The 22,308-nt window shown below is 34.6% G+C and overlaps 1 protein-coding gene across 2 annotated transcripts in view; it reads left to right on the top strand.

Moving 5' to 3' along the window:
* The window catches only part of LOC108361722 (insulin receptor substrate 1-like), a 162,658-nt gene that overhangs the window by 102,896 nt on the left and 37,454 nt on the right, over positions 1-22,308 (top strand). For both annotated transcript variants that reach the window (XM_017614431.1, XM_017614430.1), the window contains exon 5: positions 8,910-9,291. In XM_017614431.1, coding sequence (XP_017469920.1) covers positions 8,910-9,291 — 382 coding nt within the window. The remainder of the gene's footprint in view (positions 1-8,909; positions 9,292-22,308) is intronic.

Below are 22,308 nucleotides of genomic sequence, written 5' to 3'. Positions count from 1 at the left end.
AAAGAATTACGAAATAGCTTCGAAAATCCCGAAATATTCCCGAAAATCCCGAAGTAGTCTCGAAAATTCTGATTTAGTCTGACGAATCCCTAAAATCCCGAAATAGATCCCAAATTAAGGTGTGGTGAGTTGATTTGAGGAGAGGTGAAGTGAGTTGTGGTAAAGTAAGTTGAGGTGAGTGTAAGGTGTGGTGTCAATTCTCTAAATTTCTCCTAAACTATACAGTATTTAGTTTGAAAGTATTTAGCCATCGACTAAATACCTTGGTACTTTAGTGAAAGTATTTTGCATCCCCAAGGTACCTGAGTACTTTGGACCAGAGTATTTAGCGCCTGCTAAATACTTTCGTTTTTTGTACTTTGGTATCTAGCAGCTCCTAAATACCTAAGTAAATAGTACTTGGGTATTTAGCAGCTCCTAAATACCTAAGTAAATAGTACTTGGGTATTTAGCAGCTCCTAAATACCTAAGTAAGTAGTACTTGGGTATTTAGCAGCTCCTAAATACCTAAGTAAATAGTACTTTGGTATTTACAACAACACAAAATACCTAAATACTTTTGTAGTTAGTACTTAATACTTAGTAAATACAATTTTGCCCATCACTGGTTAAGACATATCCTGGCGCAGACGTGTTATCGGACCATAACTTGCTAATGGCAAAAATTAGAATAAGGCTCGCATCAAGTAAAACAAAAAAGACTTAAAAAAGGTTAGCTTAATCGGGAAAATCTTGAGAATGTAAAAATAAAAGAGGAGCTTAAGCGAAATATAAACCATATACTCACATCCCGAAATTGCGATGAAAATGCAATAGACAAATGGAATAAAGCTGTAGAAAATATAAAAACTACAACGAACCGAATACTGGGGAAATAAGTACAAATGGTAAAAGAAAAGTGGATGAATGACGAAATATTAAAGATGATGGACGAAAGACGAAAATACCGCAACAACAATATTGATGAATATAAAAAGATTAACAAAGAAATAAGATGGAAAATACGAGAAGCAAAAAATATGTGGACGAAAAAACAATGTGAAGATATAGAGCGGTTAGAAAAATCACATGATAACTTCAAACTACACAAAAAACTGAAAGAATTTCGTAACACAAAAAAACGTAATAGCATAAATATTTTAACAGATAAAGGTAATAAATTAATAATCGACGAAGCAGGAAAAAAGCAACTATGGACGGAATATGTGAACGAACTCTTCAAGGACGATTCGAGGGAAGACAGTATACCAGCAAGGGGCGTAACAGATGAAATATTTTTGGAAATAACAAAGTCTGAGATAACCAATGCAATAAAGACGTCAAAAAAGAAAAAAGCGGTGGGATGTGACGAAATAACAGCGGATATAATAAATCAAATTGACGGCGAAGGTATGAATGTATTCTTAGAAACTTTTAACTACGTATACAAAACTGGAGAATATCCCCTCTCATGGCCTAAATCGAAATCGTGACGCTTCCGAAGAAAGCAAACGCAAAGCTATGTAAAGACTACCGGCTCATTAGTTTAATGAGCCACACGTTAAAGATATTTTTAAAAATTATGCATAGACGTATATATAACAAAGGCGAGGAGGTAATTGGACGCAATTCGGGTCTGAGGAAGGCATGGGAACAAGAGAAGCGCTGTTCAGTGTACAAATGCTTGTCCAGATATGCCAAGACGCCGACCAAGACGTGTTCTTATGTTTTATCGACTACGAAAGGTCTTTGACAGAGTCCAGCACCGCACACTAATATACACACTAGAATCGATAGACATAAACAAATATGACATTCAATGCATTCGAAATTTATTCTGGAGACAAACGGCAGAAGTCCGATTCGGGGACAATAAAACAGAAGAAATTAGAATAAACAGAGGAGTTAGGCAAGGTTGTATTTTGTCGGCGCTCCTTTTCAACATTTATTCCAATAGGATTTTCGAAGATGCTCTACGTGACGAGACTGGGATACCAATAAACGGCTCGTGTTTCAATAATATTCGATACGCTGACGACACAACCCTGACCACAAATAATTTAGCAGACCTGCAAAGAATACTGGATAAAGTGGAAAGGCATAGTAAACAATTTGGACTAGACATTAACATTCACAAAACAAAACTTATGATAATAAATGAAAGTGGACAAGACTACTCTAATGCTAATTTGACATTAAATAATACAAACATAGAAAAAGTAAAAAACTTCAAATATCTGGGCAGTTGACTGAATGACAAGTGGGAATATGACAATGAAATCAACGGCAGAATAGAGGCAGCAAGAGCAACATTTAATAACGTCATGAAGGTACTCACTAGTAGAGATATAGCGATCAAGTTGAAAATCAGATTTGTTAAATGCTATGTGTGGTCGACTCTCTTATATGGATGCGAAACATGGACACTAAAAAGAGCAAGCATAAATCGGCTGGAAGCTTTTGAAATTTGCTACAGAAGAATCCTAAAGATCAAGTGGACGGATAAAACATCTAATGACACTGTACCACAAAGAGCGCAGACCACGAGACAACGGATAAAAGAGATAAAACAAAGAAAAACTGCCTATTTAGGACATATTATAATAGGGCAAAAATATGAAGTTTTACGACTATTAATACAAGTAAAGATCGCAGGACTCAGAGGAGCAGAAAGAAGAAAAATTACATGGTTGGACAACATAAAAGAATGGACGGGCCTTAAAACCGTAAGAGAACTAATAGACAAGGCAAGGAACAGAAACGAATTCGAAATAACAATAAAAAATATAAACTAAAAACGTTAAACGTATGTATGTTATCGCGAACATCCAACAAATGGATACGCAGTACAAGAAGAAGAAGATTATAAATTTTATAAATATTGCTAGTATACAATGAAAAAAAGTAAAGTTATTAAGCACAAGGTTTGTTGAGTTTATTTTTAGTTAATTTACTATTGATCCCCAGATTTCTTTTTTATTTTAAGTAGTGTGTGTCAACTATGATTGCCGTATTCAATTTTCGAAAATAAATAAAATTGCTGAAATGTTTTGGCAGAATTAGTCAGTTGATAACGGAGAAGAAAATGGGTTATGCCGAATTTCCACTAGGCATTGAAATTACAAAAAATTTATGCTATTTAAAAAAATATCAAGTGGAAATTAACTTAATGACTATTTTGTTAATGTAATGACACGATTATTTTTTATGCCCGACTTTGTCATTTGTCATTTTTGCCATTTAATGCCTAGTGGATATCCAGCATTAGTTTGAAAAGCACATAGCTATATCTACTTAAATTATTTTTTTTTTTTTTTTTTTTTTGATAAAAGGGAAGGGTGTTTGGAGGAGGAGATCCTTTTAGTTTTGAATGCATTATGATGCGGATAAATTTTGAGAAAAAATACGTATTCATTCATATGTTAAAAATGCTTTTCCTATCCAAAATTATTCAATTGTAAACAATGTCAAACCGGGGACAATGCTCCAACCGGATAATAAATTTTCAAATGTATCACCTACTAAAACTGAGAAAATGATCAGCTGTTTCAAAGATTGCAAATTTTCTGTATATTTTGTTTCTTTGATAGTGAATGCTCAGAACTTTTTCTGATGAATACTTTTGTCTGGAGAATACGAAAACACTACCAGACCCGTTCAAGATCAAAAAATATTTACGAATAGTTACCAGTACCTGCAAGTTTTTACTGGAAATGCATTCAATAACCCAAAAAATTTGCAAGAGGGCGAATTCTGGAGCTTAACACCCCCATGGAGCTGCAAATTGTTGCAAGTAAAAATTAGTCATGTGTCAATTTCAAATGTAAACAAAGGGTTTAGAGGAAGATTTGATAAAAACATGCTCAAAACAAAACTCGTGAAATGAAAATATGGATGCATAATTTTAATCTAAGATAGATTTTTTTTATTATTATTTTATTTTTGGTAAATGTTCCCAACCAAAAGGAAAATTACGCGGCAAACCTTAAACATCAGAAAGTCAAAATGGCGTAAGATGCACGGTTTTGCTAGTTTTGCGTTCAATAACTTTTTATGATAATTTTCTCTACATCTCAATTTCACTCTCTATGTTTCTGTAAGTACTTACTGTCATGAATGTTTATGAATAGGGCTATTATCGCACCAACTTTTCGTTGATTTTAGCAAAATTTTCATTTTCAGGTAGAAAAAGATGACTATATTTTTGTCCACAAAAATGCTAAATCCAAGTATACACAGTGTGGTGCAGTGCCGTATTTTGAGAAAATTTTATCAAAAATGTCAATGTAGTACCAATGTACTTTTGGCTTCCAAAATGTACCAAAAAAGTACAATTGTACCATAAATTGCATCACTGTTTCACATACGAAGAGAGTTGTGAGAGAGAAAAAGAGGCCTGCTGAAGCGCTCTACTAACGACTGCCCAATATGACCAGAAAGAAAATTGGATATCTTCGGGGTCATTTAGAGGTTCTAAAGCCGTTCCTGAATAATCCCGAGTTATCCTTCTACAAACCATACAAGGTCAGAATTCCTAAAAAGGACTGCTATGAAGTGATAATAACTATGACTGACGAAGGGTCCCAAGTATTGTATACCGACGGATCAAAGATGGGCGACGAGAGCACTGCGGCGGGCGTATTTGGACCAAGATTCCAGAAATTTCTGCCAATTTGCTCATACAGAACTATATTCCAGGCGGAAGTCTTTGCAATCGCAGTCTATGTAAAGAACCCAATTTGTCCAAAATAAATATTATGTCGGATAGTCTGGCAGGTTAAAGGCCTTTGACTATTTTAAAACGGCACCAGGCTTATGGACAGCTGTGAAGCTCTTTTGAGCCACTTGGAAACCCACAATAGTGTAAGGCTGTGTTGGTTCCGCAACATGAACGGTTTGAAGGCAACGAAAGGGCTGAGTGTCTCGCAAAGTGTGGAGCCCAAATGCGCTTGCATGGTTCCTAGCCTTTTGTGAGCTGGTGGAGGAAATGCCAGAGCATATTCTATGTGACTGTCCACGTATTATAAATATCAGACTGGGGAACGATTGTCTTCTTCACTCAAAATTTGAAACAAGGCGTACTCCAAAGCGCTTAACTTCTTAAATAGTCAAGGGTAGGAGTCATTACAATTAGGTTTAAGCACAATAGATCTTCTTAGGTCGCAGCGCGAGTATCCCCGACGTAATAATAATAATAATAATAATATGTATCTGTAAAGAGTTAAACATTTGTGAAAGTTTGTACAGTAAAATTAATTGTTATACGTAGTTTATTTGTTTTATTCTACTAGCTGTGTTTTAGTTTTACTAAATGTTAGTTTGTCTTCTTCTTCTTCTTCTTATTTGGCGTCGTAACCGCCTAAGCGATTTTGGCCGAGTTCAGCAAAGCACGCCAGTCGTTTCTCTTCTGTGCCAACTGACGCCAATTGGAAACGCCTTGTGAAGCTAAGTCCTTCTCTACCTGATCTTTCCATCGCAGTGGGGGCCCCCCTCTTCCTCTGCTACCACCAGCGGGTTCCGAGTTGAATACTTTCAGAGCTGGAGCGTCGGGGTCCATTCGAACGACATGGCCAAGCCACTGTATTTTAATTCGCTGCATTATGTACATGTCGTTGTAAAGCTCACACAGCTCATCGTTCCATCGTCTGCGGTACTCGCCGTCGCCAACACGTAAGGCCCGTAAATCTTCCGCAACATCTTTCTCTCGAATACTCCAATAGCCGCCTCATCGGATGTTGTCATTGTCCATGCTTCTGTGCCATATACCAGCACGGGCATGATGAGTGACTTTTAAAGGGTGAACACACCAAAACTGCGACACTTTGGGAAGCTTATAACTTACCCAAAATGAATTCAATATTTTGAAATTCAAATACCATAAGTTGACCATCACCTTAGTTGAACGTAGAAGAAATTTCATTTGAATTTGATTCCTAGTTGAGTTAAAAATTGCAACCGAGCTAGAAATGAGACAAACCATTTTGCACGAGTTTATAAATGATCCGGCCTTAAGTACACGTAAAATTGCTAAAAAATTAAAGATTGCACTATTCGACAGTTTGCAGGGTTTTAATCGGTACAAATAAGGCCAGGCAGTTACGAGAAAACCAGGGAGTGGGGGTTAGCATGGTCAAAGTGATAAAAACAGTGCTCGGAAGGTCCTCAGTGCGTTTTCGCGAAATCCGAAGATTTTGTCGCGTTATGTTGCAAAATCTGTATCAAGATCACAGTTTTTCGTACAAAAGGTAAAGCGGAAAGCTTCATTGAGTTGTTCTACAGCTCAAACAGCGGCAGGCCGAGGCGCAAAGTAGAATGTTACAGCGAAATCCCGCATTCGGAAGTTGTCTGAATTCTAAATTAAAAAGTACAACTGCATTGTTATGGACTGCGAAACCTACTGCTATAAAAATTCAAAATATATTGCAGGTCAAGATTTTTATACTGCTGCAAGTCGTCAAGATGCCCCTGAAAGTTGTAAGCTGAAAATGAAGTCCAAATTTCCAAAAACCACATGGTTTGGCAAGATATTTGTTCCTGCGGCCGTAAGAGCAGCCCTTTTTCCCATCCGGGACAATGAATGATCAAGTTTATCGGGATGAGTGCCTCAAAAGGCGACTTCTGTCATTTATCAACAGATAAGGAGTAGGCCACTGTTCTAGGCGGACGTGGGAACCTGCCACTATGCCAAGGACACATTGCCGTGGTATAATGCAAATAACATCAATTTTATACCTCACGACTGCAATCCACCCAATAGCCCAGAGCCACGTCCTATTGGGGAATATTGGTCAATTGCCAAAGAAATCTTGCAGAAAACAGGTGAAACAGTGAAAAATATTGAAGAGTGCAAAACAAAGTAGTTGTGCGCATCGCGTAAAGTCGATGATGCAGTCGTGCCGAACATGATGGCGCGTGTGCGATGAAAATACCGATCACTTTCATATGGAGCTATTAATAACTAATATTTTAACATTTTAATAACATCAAAACTTCCAAGTTATATAATACAAAAAAAAATAATTTCAAAGCCTGCTAGTTTGTTTCTGGTAGTAATTTCTAAGTGTCGCACTTTTGGTGTGTTCACCCTTTAGAGCGTGGTTTTCGTATGTCGAGAGTGGACTTTACTCCTGAATTGCCTACTCAGTCCAAAGTAGCACTTGTTTGCAAGAGTGATTCTGCGTTGGATTTCCATGCTGACATTATTATCGGTGTTAATGCTAGTTCCCAAGTAAACGAAATACTCTACTTTCTCGAAATTGTAACTGTCAACAGAGACGTGGGTGCCAAGGCGCGAATGTGCTGACTGTTTGTTTGATGACAGGAGATACTTCGTCTTGTCCTCGTTTACCACCAGACCCATACGCTTGGCTTCCTTCCATTCTTTCCTTCATTTCCTTTCATTGCCAGAAAACCCCACACACATCACACTCCATTCGCTGGGCTAATATTGCCTCTGGTTTCAGTTTCTTCGACACACATAGATATGTATTGTTATTTTTATTTCTATTATTTTCTTTTTATTAAATTTGTGCGGTAATGTTCCGATCTCAATTTGCGTATGTGCATATAAAAAGAATAAAATAAAAAAACAACGCAATGGAAAAGAGTGGACAGCAGAGGAATATGTATATTAAAAAGTAAAAAGAGCCAATAAAGGAGAAAGTAAAAAGAGCCACACTTTGCTAAGCAAAGAGCCGCGTTTGCCCAGCGTTGGTATACTATAAAAGCCGTGAGTGTCATAATTAAAAAAAAAAGGAGTCACGCCACTTTGACTCTTCATAACTTCTTTTCTACTGCAATCACATACTTCTAAGTTCTTCTGCATTCGATTCTCCTCTCTAAATACTACCAGTTCATTATAAACTCAAACATGAGCAATCAACGCACCAAATTTTGCAACGTAAAAATAAAAAGAAATAACGGGAGAGTCACACTTTTATTTGTGAAAATTTCTCAATTTTATTTCTCAATCATATGCATATTTGGCTAGAAAATATGTACCGTGGTCCTTATGTGCATTTACATAATCTACATAACATATGTAACCTGATGTTTGTTAATAAACCAGCGAAAATTATGTGTCCGAATAAAAACTGTCGAGACATGCGAAAGTCGGAACTAATTGAGAATTGCCCATATACATATGTACGTACATAATCGAAAACGGTAATAAAATGCATAAAAAAAAACAAACAAAACGAAAACCTTTCTAGCAAAAAAGGAAAACAAAAGATATACTTATCACTGAGTAAAGCATTACTAAGCCACATTTTATTCGATCTTAATTTACTTATGACTTTTGGAAAACTGATTTTATGCTCTTTGCTATAAAGATAATGTCACGATCAAATAAAAGCGCGTAGAAAATGAAAGTTTTTTGAAAAATTTACGTATTTTTTCAATTAGAAGAGCAATACTAAGCACTTCTCCAGCAGATTTTCAAACTTTCTTTGTTAGAAAGGTAAAACCCATTTCTTTCAAACAGAGAAACAAAAATTTTTAATTCGATCAAAAAACAACAAAGTTATAACTTCTTGAAGTTGTAACTTGAAGAATACTAAAGTTTTATTATATTTGTTAGTAAAAAAGTATTAAACGAAGAGATGAAGAAAAACTATAAGTATAGTCGTATCCTATGGGCTATAGCAAAACATAATTTCTATATGAAAACCCCTGCATATTTTTTGTGTAGCACAGTGATATTATTGCATAATAAAATTTTACTCATTTATAGTGTTAAAAACGTCACCCGAATAGACTAACGTTTGCCAATAGTTTTAAATTATTTCAGATGTAAGCCCTTAAATATCTCGACATATGAAATATTGACTCGTATCACTTTCAAAAACAACAGCACATACATATTTATGTACATATTTATAGAAATCTCAAAATTTTAACTCTCTTTAAAGACACTTCTTTTATCGCAGGTTAAAATGTCAAAGTTTGTGGACAAGAATATTGATGACGGCTTGATACTCTCTGGTTACCAGAAAAAGTTTAATACAATGAAAAAGAAGTTTTTTGTATTATATAAAGAGACAGCCCAGGATTGTGCTCGGTTAGAATACTTTGATAGTATAAAAAAGTTTAAATCCGGCACAGCTCCTAAACGTGTTGTGAAATTGGAGAACTGTTTCAACATTAATAGAAGGTTAGACACTAAATATGATTTTGTAATAGCGCTTGCAACAAAAGATGGAGGCTTTGGAATAGTACTTGACAGCGAGACTGAGATGCTAAAATGGTTACAAGCCTTGCTCTCACTTCAACGCAGCACTACTAATCAATATGAAACATCTTCTAAATTTGGTAAGTATGAACTTCGCATGCATAACTATTGCAGGTAATCAGTCCTTCCGCGTTATTATGTTTCCTGATTACCGAATACTATTCTTCAGTGTATTTTATTGCTATAAATTTAATAAAAAATATGACTGCATAATAGGGTTCCCATCGAAAATGTTTTTTTTTTTGAAATTTCAAGACACTACCCCCTTATTGTATCCGTTTTTATGAGAAATATTTTTGCTTATTTTTATAGATTTTTTAAAGGTGATTTAGAGGTCGCGACCTGTCGATTTAGGTCAGAAAATAGGATTTTATAGATTTATGAGTTTTTGAATGACTATTTTTGATTTGATTTCAAAGATTGAATATATCTGAGAAAAGAATATATAGGCCTTTAAAATGGTACATACTAATCTATTGTCGGAGTAGGTTTCTTGGGATTTTTTATCTGGTAAATTAAAAGAGACCCATGTTTCTCTTAATTTTTTAAATTTTGACAATCGATAATTTCTACAATTTTAAAATGTGGAGCGCTAACTAAAATTAAATCTATTTTAAAATGAACTGATACCTCATTTATTTTTTGAACAGTGTGGCTAAGGAGTTCATCAATATTTATTCAAAATTGATATATACAATCGCTCTTCAACAAAAAAGTGGGGTTTGAAGAAATTTTATGAAAATGGTGGCACCGCCCGCTTATATCATATATGTGTATCTCAAAATCTAATACTTGACCGAGCTCAACCAAATTTAGTGAACACATTGCGCTTAGGCTTCTTAAGTGCCATATTTTTCAAATCGTACAAATTCCACGTGCTTCACCAACGTAACGGTAATTTCAAAAAACTCAAAGCTAGCTATATTTAGGACGAGTAGGTTTTGCCCGATTTCAAAAATATTTAAGACGGTACCTAAGGAGGCTAAGCACAATGTGTATACCAACTTTGGTTGAGATCAGTTAAGTAGTTTTTGAGATACGCATATATCATATAAGTGGACGGTGCCACCCCCATTTTCCTAAAATTTCTTAAAAAACCAGTTTTTTGCTAAAGATCGATTATATATATCAATTTTGAATAAACATTGATGAACTGCTTAGATACACAGCTCAAAAAAACTGAAATTCCGGTACATAAACAATATAAATTCCAGGCCGTATTTAAGAAAAGTCGCCTAAATTCGACAATTTTTTTGCGCTTGCAATAAATGAGGTATCAGTTTATTTGAAAATAGATTTAATTTTAGATAGTACTCCATATTTAAAAAATTAAAAGAAATATGGGTCTTTTTATAATGTACACGATAAAAAATCGCAACTAGCCTAGTCTGACAATAGATTATTAAATACCATTTTAAAGGTCTATATATCCTCTTCTCAGATCATATTCGATCTTTGATCTACAAAAACCTATTTTCTGGCCTAAATCGACAGGTCGCGGCCTCTAAATGACCTTTAAAAAATCTATAAAAATGGGCAATAATATTTCTCATAAAAACGAATAAAATTAGGGGGTAGAGTCTTGAAAAAGCATTTTCGATGGGCACCCTACTACATAACCAGCCAGGTGTGAATACCTTCATTTATTTGAGTTGGGCATCACATACACATACACATTTTTATTATTTATCTTTTAATATACGTGTAAATATCAATATTACTGATCTTCTGGAAGGCTCGTAACTTTATATATTTGTATTTGTCAAAAATTTAGGCATTGAATGAATTATCAAACTATAATCCAGTGTTTTCTGAGCCAAAAATGCATATAATCGTTAAGCAATTTTTACTTACACAAATGTTTCAGGAGAACTCCAAAAAAATAACTTCAAGAAAGGTGTTGATTATACAACAATACTAAAGTCTATACCTATACTTAGGGCCTGCGAAAATCAGTAGCCAAGTTCTTTGACGAAAACACTTTTTACTATGGTGAGAAAATTAAACATTTCTGCTTTACCAATTCGGAATTTTTTACTGCTTGAAATTTTTGACAGTTGCTTTCATGCAGAAGAAGTCCAGCGGGTTCATCATAAAATGCAACAGTTATCACAGCGCACGGCAGTGTGCGCGAGTGACGAAAGCAGCCACAGTAGCATGCTGAAATGACTCGCTTTTATATACACGAGATTTGGAAGTTTTTATCCAGACAGNCATAAACAATATAAATTCCAGGCCGTATTTAAGAAAAGTCGCCTAAATTCGACAATTTTTTTGCGCTTGCAATAAATGAGGTATCAGTTTATTTGAAAATAGATTTAATTTTAGATAGTACTCCATATTTAAAAAATTAAAAGAAATATGGGTCTTTTTATAATGTACACGATAAAAAATCGCAACTAGCCTAGTCTGACAATAGATTATTAAATACCATTTTAAAGGTCTATATATCCTCTTCTCAGATCATATTCGATCTTTGATCTACAAAAACCTATTTTCTGGCCTAAATCGACAGGTCGCGGCCTCTAAATGACCTTTAAAAAATCTATAAAAATGGGCAATAATATTTCTCATAAAAACGAATAAAATTAGGGGGTAGAGTCTTGAAAAAGCATTTTCGATGGGCACCCTACTACATAACCAGCCAGGTGTGAATACCTTCATTTATTTGAGTTGGGCATCACATACACATACACATTTTTATTATTTATCTTTTAATATACGTGTAAATATCAATATTACTGATCTTCTGGAAGGCTCGTAACTTTATATATTTGTATTTGTCAAAAATTTAGGCATTGAATGAATTATCAAACTATAATCCAGTGTTTTCTGAGCCAAAAATGCATATAATCGTTAAGCAATTTTTACTTACACAAATGTTTCAGGAGAACTCCAAAAAAATAACTTCAAGAAAGGTGTTGATTATACAACAATACTAAAGTCTATACCTATACTTAGGGCCTGCGAAAATCAGTAGCCAAGTTCTTTGACGAAAACACTTTTTACTATGGTGAGAAAATTAAACATTTCTGCTTTACCAATTCGGAATTTTTTACTGCTTGAAATTTTTGACAGTTGCTTTCATGCAGAAGAAGTCCAGCGGGTTCATCATAAAATGCAACAGTTATCACAGCGCACGGCAGTGTGCGCGAGTGACGAAAGCAGCCACAGTAGCATGCTGAAATGACTCGCTTTTATATACACGAGATTTGGAAGTTTTTATCCAGACAGCCAATCGACATGTTTGAGATATCGTTGGAAAGGTCTTGAAGAGTGTGTCCAGAAAATGTATTCAAGCTTCATAAGCGATTAACCGGATTCTTAAAAAGTAGGCTAAAGTGTTGCAAAACAAAAAACGTTTTTTTGTTTTTGCCGGTTTAAGGGGGCATGTGGGCACACCCAACATACTTAGTATTATTCTATAGGCCTTATTCTATACCTTTCAAACGATACCTTACATATTAAGTTCCGGCCACTAGTTGGAAAGATATAGAGGTAAATGTGTTTTGGTTCGTGTCTCCACTACGAGATGCTTTGGTATGTATGTGGCGTCTGTACGTACCTTCATTTAATTTTTTTCAAACTTTCAGGAATAAAAGCACAAAAAAACTAAGAAGGTTTTGTTCCAGGATGTTTTGATTCGTATGCCTTTGTGGTCGTGGCTGCTGCCTGAAATTCGAAAAAATGCAATTTTTTAAACTACAACTGAGGCCGCACTACTCAGTCCATGTCATTCATGTGGATATCAGTAGAAGGGTCTCCAAACAAGCTATCTAACTCTATCTTTTGTGTTTATAAAATATAAATATGTCATAACGTTATCGCCTGAAAACTAAAAATCGGGCTGCTGAAAATATGGATTTCGAGAATTTTCTCAAAAACTGGTCAGTGGATTTTATTCTTGGTTTCCACAAATCTAGCCCGAAACCTTAGCTTTCATCTGGTGTATAGCTTATATCTGGGAAAACTCTTGTTGTGGAGATATTGTGATTCAAATTGAAAAAATGTCGCTCTAATGGTTCAGTTTTAAAAAAATTTAATATTTTAGGCAAAAAATATTTTTTTTCTTCATACATTTATTTTTACCGGCAAAACTGTTGATTATATAGAAAAGCGTAATATGAACAGATTAAAGGAATTGTAATTTTTAATTTTTTTAAATTTGTTTGAGCAAAATCAGACTAGTGGTTCTCGAGTTATGTCAAAAAAAGACCACCAAAGGTGACAATTTCCCCTATATGATAGTTATATATATATCTCGATTCCTAGACATGACCCAGCTAAACGCCGGGACACGTATAACTTGTTTTTGACCGATATAACATTTCCCGTTGGTTTCATCCCATCCCGATTTTGACTGTCGCATAGTGTTATAGCAGTATGTGTTGAAAACCTGAAAGAATGTGTAACAGTTTTCAAATTTAGCAACTGTTAGGCCCGATTTCAGATGGCCTACTTAAGTAGAAATTGTTGATTAATTTCCACTATTCCTTTTTAGATCATACATTTAGTCTGCACTTAAATGGCCAGTTTTGCTATTTAAATATGAGATATGGAACCCTGTGTTTATACCAAACAACCAAGATTGAAGCAGAAAAGGTAAACAAACATGAAAATGTAACAACAATTTCAAGGAATAAGCAGCAGTGCTGCCAATTGTTTGGCATATTTAAACAAAGTTGATCTGAAACCCAACGAAAGCTAAATGGCATTTAAACAACAATCCACAATTAAACTTAAGTGCCGTTTAAATATTCATTTGAAATGGGACCTTAGACTATAACATCCTTACTTTTGACGACAAAACTCAGCCTTACAGAGCCTTTACTTACTGACTTGCTTACTTTTTATTTCTATAGCCAATTTAACAAGCTCAGGAAGAAACAAACAGGCATTTTTCTTTTTAATAAGACCCGATAAATAAGTTGCTTAATTTTAACGGGATTTGTTAAAATTTTTGAAATATTTTGTTTAACTTTATTTTTCGGCCGCGGCAGCACTGTCCCATTGTATGTATGTAACGTTAGACTGTCCCAAGAAAACAATTAACGAAATACTTATAAAGCCAAAACTAAAGCTTCGTTAACAACACAGTTTTCATAAAAGTTAAAGTCTGTCTCTGGCTATATTGTCAAATGATCAGTCTATGTTTTATAGTGGTACTATATGTACGGTGACCATTCGTACCGATTTTATGAAAATTGTCCCGCTGAATATTTTTTAAAAGTCGGGGCGTGTAAGTGTCTCGATTTCTCATATTTGTACCGATTAAGTCCAGATATTCAGTGTTTTCTTTATTAATTTAATAAGAGTCTACCTGTACTCTGACCCAAAAGTAATTTTTCGCACAAACGTGACAGAGCAATTATCACAAAGAACATTGAATATAAAGGAGTCATAAACATAGCCAGCATCCTTATTTTCTATGATTTTTGGTTATGTTTTATTCTGTCAAACTGGTACTCTCGCTATACTTGAGTCTGAGGTGATACCTCAGAGGTAGTCCCATAATGATTTGGTTTAGGTCCGATCATTGGATCATTAAGAAATTTACGGTTATCTTAAATTTGTATTATGGTGTCACTACTTTGGCAATTCTTTCCCGCCCAAGGAGTAGTTTAAAAATATATGAAACTAATTAAATGTATTGAGAAGGTAACAACGAATAACGCAACCTAATTGCCTGTTTCTGTTGTTGATTGTGTTCTATTGTTTTCATACAATTTTCCATATATTTCTTTGCAAAATAAAATTTAAAATAAAGGACTTGGATTCGCTTTTTCTTTCGATATACTTAAGTTTATCGATTCTTAAATAACGCATTTTCCGAATCGTATTTTCGAAATTTCGAAATTCGTAACAATGGCATGCCTGGAAACGAGCGAGTAAGAAAATGACAGCTTTTTTGCGTAATTTTGTACGAAAACAATTCTGTGTTGGAAGCGAGATAAAAGTTAAGCAAAGAGATGCCAGTCAATGTGTGTTTTGAGAAAATATTAGTGGTGTTCTTTTAGACACAATTTACCTTTCGCATACGCGTACATTTTTATACACTGATTTATGCTGTAAACACATGTGGTGTGTGGCAATGTTTGCAGTTGCGTTCCACAACCCTATTTTGCACAGTTTTGGCATTTTTGGTACAATCGTACTTTTTTTATACAATTTCGTTCAAAATATACTTTCCTACTATGCAAAACTTTTTAATACAGTTTTGTGATGAATACTAAATATATGTATGTAGCTCTGAAAAATCAAAGCGGGAAATTTTTGTATTCTGTTTTTATTTTGACCTTTTCAAATTTGCCTTTATAAGTTTTGGAAAAGTGTTTAAAATGTCTTGAACGAACTATTATATCATAGCGCAAGGTGTGCTATCAGCTTTCCATTCCTAGGAAAAGTTTGATAACATATTTTCGGTACTAAATCTTAAAACAAAATGTCGAAATCAACTTCATAAAGAAGCAATAACTTCTGGGTTAACTAAAACAAGAGATTTTCTTAAAAATATGTATAGTGCTTATCATAACGACGAAACTCACAAATTGGACAAGATTTGGCTATTTATTTTATTATTTTTTTATTATTATTCTTTAACGAAAACTGTTTGAATCCGAGTTTAAATCTTTGTGCAACTTTAAAATAAAGCAGAAAACTGTCATAAAAATGTCTAGCTCTTTATTTATATTTTTATGAAATATTTTAAGTATGCAGGTTTGTACACCATTAAATTTTATTATATGTAATAAAGTTTCAGGTTAAAGTAGCTGGGGTTTACCGTTGATTTTTGGCAGTCTTTTTCACGATGTCAGTCATTTTCTTCCATATGAAGTATGTTCGACGACTTTTTTATATGGACACCTTCAACAAAAAAATCTTAAAAATCAACGATAAGTCGCAGCTACTTCAAACTTGCACTTTGTTATATTAAAATGGAATGGGCTACAAAACTGTATACTTAATATATTTCTAGGAAATTTAATTAAAAAGCTTGAAATATTTAGAAAAGTTTGTTGCTTTTTTAATGTTGCACAATGATAGGAGCTTGGATTTATACGGTTTTGGTTAAGGTATAAACTTTTTATAAACAAATAACTAAAATTAAACAATATTAAGATAAATGGTAAAATCTCTTTAATATGTGAGTGTCATACAATTTTGATAAGAGCTATAGCTAGGAATATTGCCATAATATTAAAATTACTAATGAAATGCTATGTACAGTTTTAGTACCGAATTATAATGCTTTTTGTTAAGAAGTGTACCTGAAAATGTGTGCATACATATTTATGATTATGTAAGTCAATTTGTAAAAGTGGAAAATATGTAAATGTATGTACATAAACAAGTAAACTTTCTCATACCATCAAATCATTGGTCTTGAAGGGCATGTATGTGTGCATGTACTATGAAAATATATGAGCAAATTAAAAAGTCGATACAACTTTCAGTCAAAAAGTACAGTTTTCGTATAGATTTCGTACTAAAGAAGAATTTCATTTCCCAAACACTGAGACGAAATGTAAGCACGCCTGTCAAATTAGAAAATAGAAATTGCTCGGCTACATCATGGCGTGCAATCAAACGACACCCTGGGCTTGTGTTGTGGATTGTGTTCAGTTCATATGGTTTCCACGTATTTTATTTTGACAGTCTGCACGCCGCACACCACAAGCCCTTTATGTGTTTACAGCTTTATATGAACGAACAAAAAAGAATGTTGTCCGTAATAGAGAAACTTGGTTACGGTTTAAAAATTAAGCAAAGAGATGTCAGTCAATGTGTGTTTTGAGAAAATATTACTGGTGTTCTTTTAAAATTTATTAAATTTTTATCCACTGGTTTATACTGGTTGGTTACGGTTTAGTTATTTGTACAATGATATTGGTCTGAAAGCGTTAACGTACATGTGTAGTCAAAAGAATAAACTTTAATTTAAGACAGGGTTTTAAATTTCCGAGCACTAGTTTATTAATAAATTCGATTTTAGCTATGCATTTTTTGTAAATTTTGATGAGGGTTCTGCGCAAACATACTGTGGATGGCGTAGCCGGAGTTATGTGTAGGGCTCTCGCCCCTCTTCTCCGGAGAAAGAGAATTCTACCTAGTAAGGGTTACAATCCCTATGCGCGGTCGAAGGCAGATACAAGCGCAACAGGTGGTAAACCTAACAAAATGCATATTTTCAATGACTTGGAAGAAGTTCTTGTTGCATTAACTGGATTGATAACCAGTTCTTCATGTATAAGAGGAGTTAAGGCTTTTGGTTCAACAATTCAACCAGAAGGTGACATACATAGATGCGTCCATGGTTACTATTCCCCACAGCTCCGCATACCTTTGTGAACGCATTTCCATAGCGCGCTCTTACTTCACTGCTATAATTGCAAATGCGTCCATAATGAGTCCATAATTTTCTTCACAATATGTAAAAATCAAACGATTCTACCATAAATTAGCACTTATAAGTTTTGTTTTAATTCATCTCCACTTTGTTTTCCTTCATACAGCTGACTTCGAGAAACAAGTGATAGCTGGAAATGCTGCACATGTTTCCGCAAGAGTGGCAGCATGCCGCTTTTTCGTTTTTCGTACCATAGCTAGAATAAGGGTGTATGTATCCCGTATTTGAGCGCATTTTTAGTAAATCTGCATCTTTAGTTTTTCAATAGGAAGGCAGGATTACAATTTTTTGAAAAATATCCTTTGATATTTTTATCCTTTAGTATCCTTATATATATTCATAGGATTTAAATTAAACTTAGATACTTTAAAATTCATTCAAAATTAAAAATCTTGAAGGATAATATTTCTAAAGGACATTTTTGGCTTGTTCCAAAAGGTTAATTGAATACAAAAATTATTTAGTTTGTTTCGAATTCTTACAATTGATACCCATATATACAAATTTTATATAAACTTTTGGAAATATATTATAACTAGCAGAGCACCCGACGTCGTTCGGGGTAAACAAATCAAAATATAAAACAGTAATACGAATATTCAGTTCAGCGTAATTTAAAGGAGACAAACTATTTTCTTTGTTTACATTAAGGCATCCTTAGGAGCCATACTTTTGGCTTTATCGTGCTATAACTAATATATATTGATCATCACTTGTACTACAAATTTTGTTCCATTATTAATATTAGATGGATTAAGGCAACGACCAAATTTATAAATTAAAATTATTCTACTACGGTACATTCCGTTTAGCATTCGATTAGCTGTTTTATTTAGCTGCATTTTTCTAGTAGAATGCCTAGTTCGGAAGGAGTTTTATTCATTATGAACGAACCTTTTTCGTTTAACAGCATCGCGAGATTAACAGCCCTATTCTAATAAAACCTCACAACTGAGTTGTGAGCAAAAATTTGTCAGCTGCACTTGATAGTAGTTGGTTGAATAAGGAAAATGAATTAGCAACAAGAGTTTACGGGATGTACATAGCTCAGTGGTTAACGCTTCTGACTTTGAACATCGAATTCGCAGGTTCGATCCCTGCTGAAGTCTAGAAAAAGAAGTCTGATGAGGAGATGTGGTGATCTCCGAAATAGTGCTATAACTTCTACCGCTTAGACTTTGTTGCTTTTTCAATTTTTCCTAATGAACAATAGTGGTACAAAGCCCAATAAAAATATTAGAAATAAAATGTTAACAAGCCACAATAACGTTGACAACAAAATTTGTGAGATTTCTTGTGAGGTCTATTTTGTGAGGTTATTCTTGCCCACATCTCATAAAATAAAGCTCAAAAAAATCACCACACGAGGTGAAAAGCATTGTGCTGTCTAACAGCTGTTTCGTAAATAAAATAAATAAAAAAGATGGATGCTGAACAACAGGAAAAGTAAATATTTTTGCAATTTGTTTATTTTTTGATAATTACTGATTTTATTTATTTTCTAGGCGAATTTAAAAAGAAATAAATTAGGAGTAGCTCCAGTACTTCAGACAGTTTACAATCCACAACTTGGTGCAAAAGTTTGTATGGAAATGAAATCCTATGCCTGCTCTAACTCTTCCGAAACTGCCGCAAAAACAAGCCATTACTGAATATACTTTTAGATTAAAACAAAAACTTAACACAGACACTGATAGCGAACGAAAATTAACAAAACATTATTCAATTGCTCAATAAAAATCGGCTGTTTTTCTCTTGTGATGGTCTCATTCGTACATCATAAATTTCCTGACAATTGTGAGCGTATTAGCTTTTGAATTTACGCCAGCATAGGGATAACCTCACAATAGTCAGAAACCTCACAATAGTGAGTGTGGTGATTTTTGTGAGGGCAACAGAATAGGGCTGTAAAAAACAATTTAATCTTTCCATTTCAAAATAATCTAAAGACGGTAAGGTTTCAAAAAAAAAACACACACAGTTTTAAATATCCGAGTTATCTAATAGATAAATATATATATGTATATCCCCCTTTTACAAACTCATTTATGTATACTTTACTCAGAACACCTCCCATAGATACCTATGTATGAATACCAAATTTCAAGTTTATGCGACTTATGGTTCCCAATTTATGGCTGATTAAAAATTCCACGCCTACGGGATGTGCCACGCCCCCTTTCATAAACTCATTCATATATACCTTACTATAAGCACCTACCATACCATGTCTGCATACCAAATTAAAATTTCATGTGACTTATGGTTTTGAAGTTATAGCTGATAAAAATTTTCACGCCTATGGGATTTGCCACGCCATCTGTTACAAACTTATTTATACTTATCTTTTTATAAGCACCTACCATAGCTACACCTGCATACCAATTTTCAAGTTCGTGCGACTTATGGTTCCGACTTTATACCTGATAAAAAATTCCACGCCTATGGGATGAGCCACGCCCCCTTTTACAAACTCGTTTATATACATATACCCTCCCAAAAGCACCTAGTATTGATATGTCTGCATATTAAATTTCAAGTTCGAGGGACTTATGGTTCCGAAGTTATAGATGATAAAAAATTCCGTGCTAGGGATGAGCCACGCCCCCTTTTACAAACTCGTTTATATACATATACCCTCCCAAAAGCACCTAGTATTGATATGTCTGCATATTAAATTTCAAGTTCGAGGGACTTATGGTTCCGAAGTTATAGATGATAAAAAAATCGACGCCTATGGGATGCACCACGCCCCCTTTTACAAACCCATTTTTATAGACCTTATTATAAGTACCTACCAAATATGTATATATGTAACTGTATACCAAATTTAAAGTTGACGCGACATATGGTTCCGAAGTTATAGCTGACAAACATTTCAACGAATAAGGTTTCAAAAAAAAAAAAAACACACACAGTTTTAAATATCCGAGTTATCTAATAGATAAATATATATATGTATATCCCCCTTTTACAAACTCATTTATATATACTTTACTCAGAACACCTCCCATAGATATCTACATATGTATGAATACCAAATTTCAAGTTCATGTGACTTATGGTTCCCAATTTATGGCTGATTAAAAATTCCACGCCTATGGGATATGCCACGCCCCCTTTCACAAACTCGTTTATATATACCCTCCTATAAACACCTACCATTGACATGTCTGCACACCCAATTTCAAGTTCGTGGGACTTATGGTTCCGAAGTTATAGCTCATAAAGGATTCCACGCCTATAGGATGCGCTACGCCCCCTTTTACAAACTCATTTATATAAACCCTCATATAAGCACCTACTATTGATATGTCTTTATACCAAATTTCAAGTTCGTGAGACTTATGGTTCCGAAGTTATAGCTCATAAAGGATTCCACGCCTATAGGATGCGCTACGCCCCCTTTTACAAACTCATTTATATAAACCCTCATATAAGCACCTACTATTGATATGTCTTTATACCAAATTTCAAGTTCGTGAGACTTATGGTTCCGAAGTTATAGATGATAAAAAATTCCGCGCTAGGGATGAGCCACGCCCCCTTTTACAAACTCGTTTATATATACCCTCGTATAAGCACCTACCATGGATATTTCTGCATACCAGATTTCAAGTTCGTGTGACTTATGGTTCCGAAGTTATAGCTGATAAAAATTTCCACGCCTATGGATTGTGCCATGCCCCCCTTCTACAAACTCAATTATATATACCCTCGTATAAGCACCTACCATGGATATTTCTGCATACCAGATTTCAAGTTCGTGTGACTTATTGTTCCGAAGTTATAGCTGATAAAAAATTCCACACCTATGGGATGTGCCACGCCCCCATTTACAAACTCGTTTATATATACCCTCCCATAAGCACCTACCATTGGTATGTCTGCATACCAAATTTCAGGTTCATGTGACTTATGGCTCCGAAGTTATTACTGATAAAAAATTCCAGGCCCATGGGATGTGCCACGCCCCCTTTCAAAAACTCGTTTATATATACCCTCTTATAAGCACCTACCATTGACATATTTGCATACCAAATTTTAAGTTCGTGTGTCATGGTTCCGAAGTTATAGCTGATAAAAAATTCCGCACCTATGGGATGTGCCACGCCCCCTTTTAAAAACTCGCTTATATATACCCTCCTATAAGCACCTACCATTGACATGTTTTCAAACTAAATTTCAAGTTTGTGGGACTTATGGTTCCGTAGATATATATGATAAAAAATTCCAGGCCTATGGGATGTGCCACGCCCCCTTTTACAAACTCTTTTATATATACCCTCCTATAAGCACCTACCATTGACATGTTTGCATACCAAATTTCAAGTTCGTGTGACTTATGGTTCCGTAGATATAGCTGATAAAAAACTCCACGCCTATGGGATGTGCCACGCCCCCCTTCTNCTATAAGCACCTACCATTAAAATGTCTGCATACCAGATTTCAAGTTCGTGTGACTTATGGTTCCGAAGTTATAGCTGATAAAAAATTCCACGCCTATGGGATGTACCACGCCCCTTTTGCAAACTCGATTATGAATACCCTCCTATAAGCACCTACCATTGGTATGTCTGCATACTAAATTTCAAGTTCGTGTGACTTATGGTTCCGAAGTTAAAGCTGATAAAAAATTCCGCGCCTATGGGATGTGCCACGCCCCCTTTTACAAACTCGTTTATATATA

This window comes from Rhagoletis zephyria, unplaced genomic scaffold (assembly GCF_001687245.7).
Source record: "Rhagoletis zephyria isolate East Lansing unplaced genomic scaffold, Rhagoletis_zephyria_1.1 Rzeph_scaffold_00828, whole genome shotgun sequence".
Lineage (NCBI taxonomy): Eukaryota > Metazoa > Arthropoda > Insecta > Diptera > Tephritidae > Rhagoletis > Rhagoletis zephyria.
Note: the sequence above shows the minus strand (reverse complement) of the source record. Positions and strands in the feature narration are given on the sequence as shown.